The sequence below is a fragment of the Morone saxatilis genome, unplaced genomic scaffold, assembly GCF_004916995.1.
Source record: "Morone saxatilis isolate NCDOM2014 unplaced genomic scaffold, NCSU_SB_2.0 Contig169, whole genome shotgun sequence".
NCBI classification, from domain to species: Eukaryota; Metazoa; Chordata; class Actinopteri; family Moronidae; genus Morone; species Morone saxatilis.
The window spans coordinates 1-498 of record NW_023339728.1 but is presented as its reverse complement, the minus strand read 5'-3'; the positions used below and the strand labels follow the sequence as shown (position 1 = coordinate 498).

The 498-nt window shown below is 48.4% G+C and overlaps 1 protein-coding gene across 1 annotated transcript in view; it reads left to right on the top strand.

Annotated features, from left to right (window-relative positions):
• Nucleotides 1-473, top strand: part of LOC118326328 — a gene marked incomplete at both ends in the record, with an annotated part of 2,558 nt that extends 2,085 nt beyond the window's left edge. Inside the window, 1 exon segment of the mRNA XM_035659297.1 lies at nt 311-473. Coding sequence (XP_035515190.1) covers nt 311-473 — 163 coding nt within the window.
• Nucleotides 474-498: the final 25 nt, after the last annotated feature.

The window sequence follows — 498 nt, the reverse complement described above, 5'->3', positions numbered from 1 at the left end:
TCATTGTTCTTACCATCCACAGAGTGGCGGTGCTGTTGAAAGAGAAAATGGCACCATAAAAGCAAAACTCAGCAAATGTTGTGAGGAAACTGGTTTGACGTGGATAAAAGCACTTCCTCTTGTGCTTTTCCACATGCGCACGCGAATCAGAAACAAACATGGTTTGAGTCCATTTGAGATAGTTTATGGGAGGCCTCCTAATACAGGGCTTAGAACAGGGACTGTTCCACTTGACTCTAAACTGTATGATGATGACATGATGAATTATTGCATAACTCTCACAGCTTCCCTTTCAGCTCTCCACTCTCAGGTGAAAGCTGTATTGCCCACGCCAGCTGACACGCCACAGCACAACTTCAAGCCTGGTGACTGGGTGGTGATCAAAGACTTCAGGAGAAAACACTGGAAGCAGCGGCGGTTCCAAGGGCCGTTCCAGGTCCTCCTCATCACCCAGACCGCCGTAAAGGTCGCTGGTAAAGTTCCTTGGATCCACGCCAG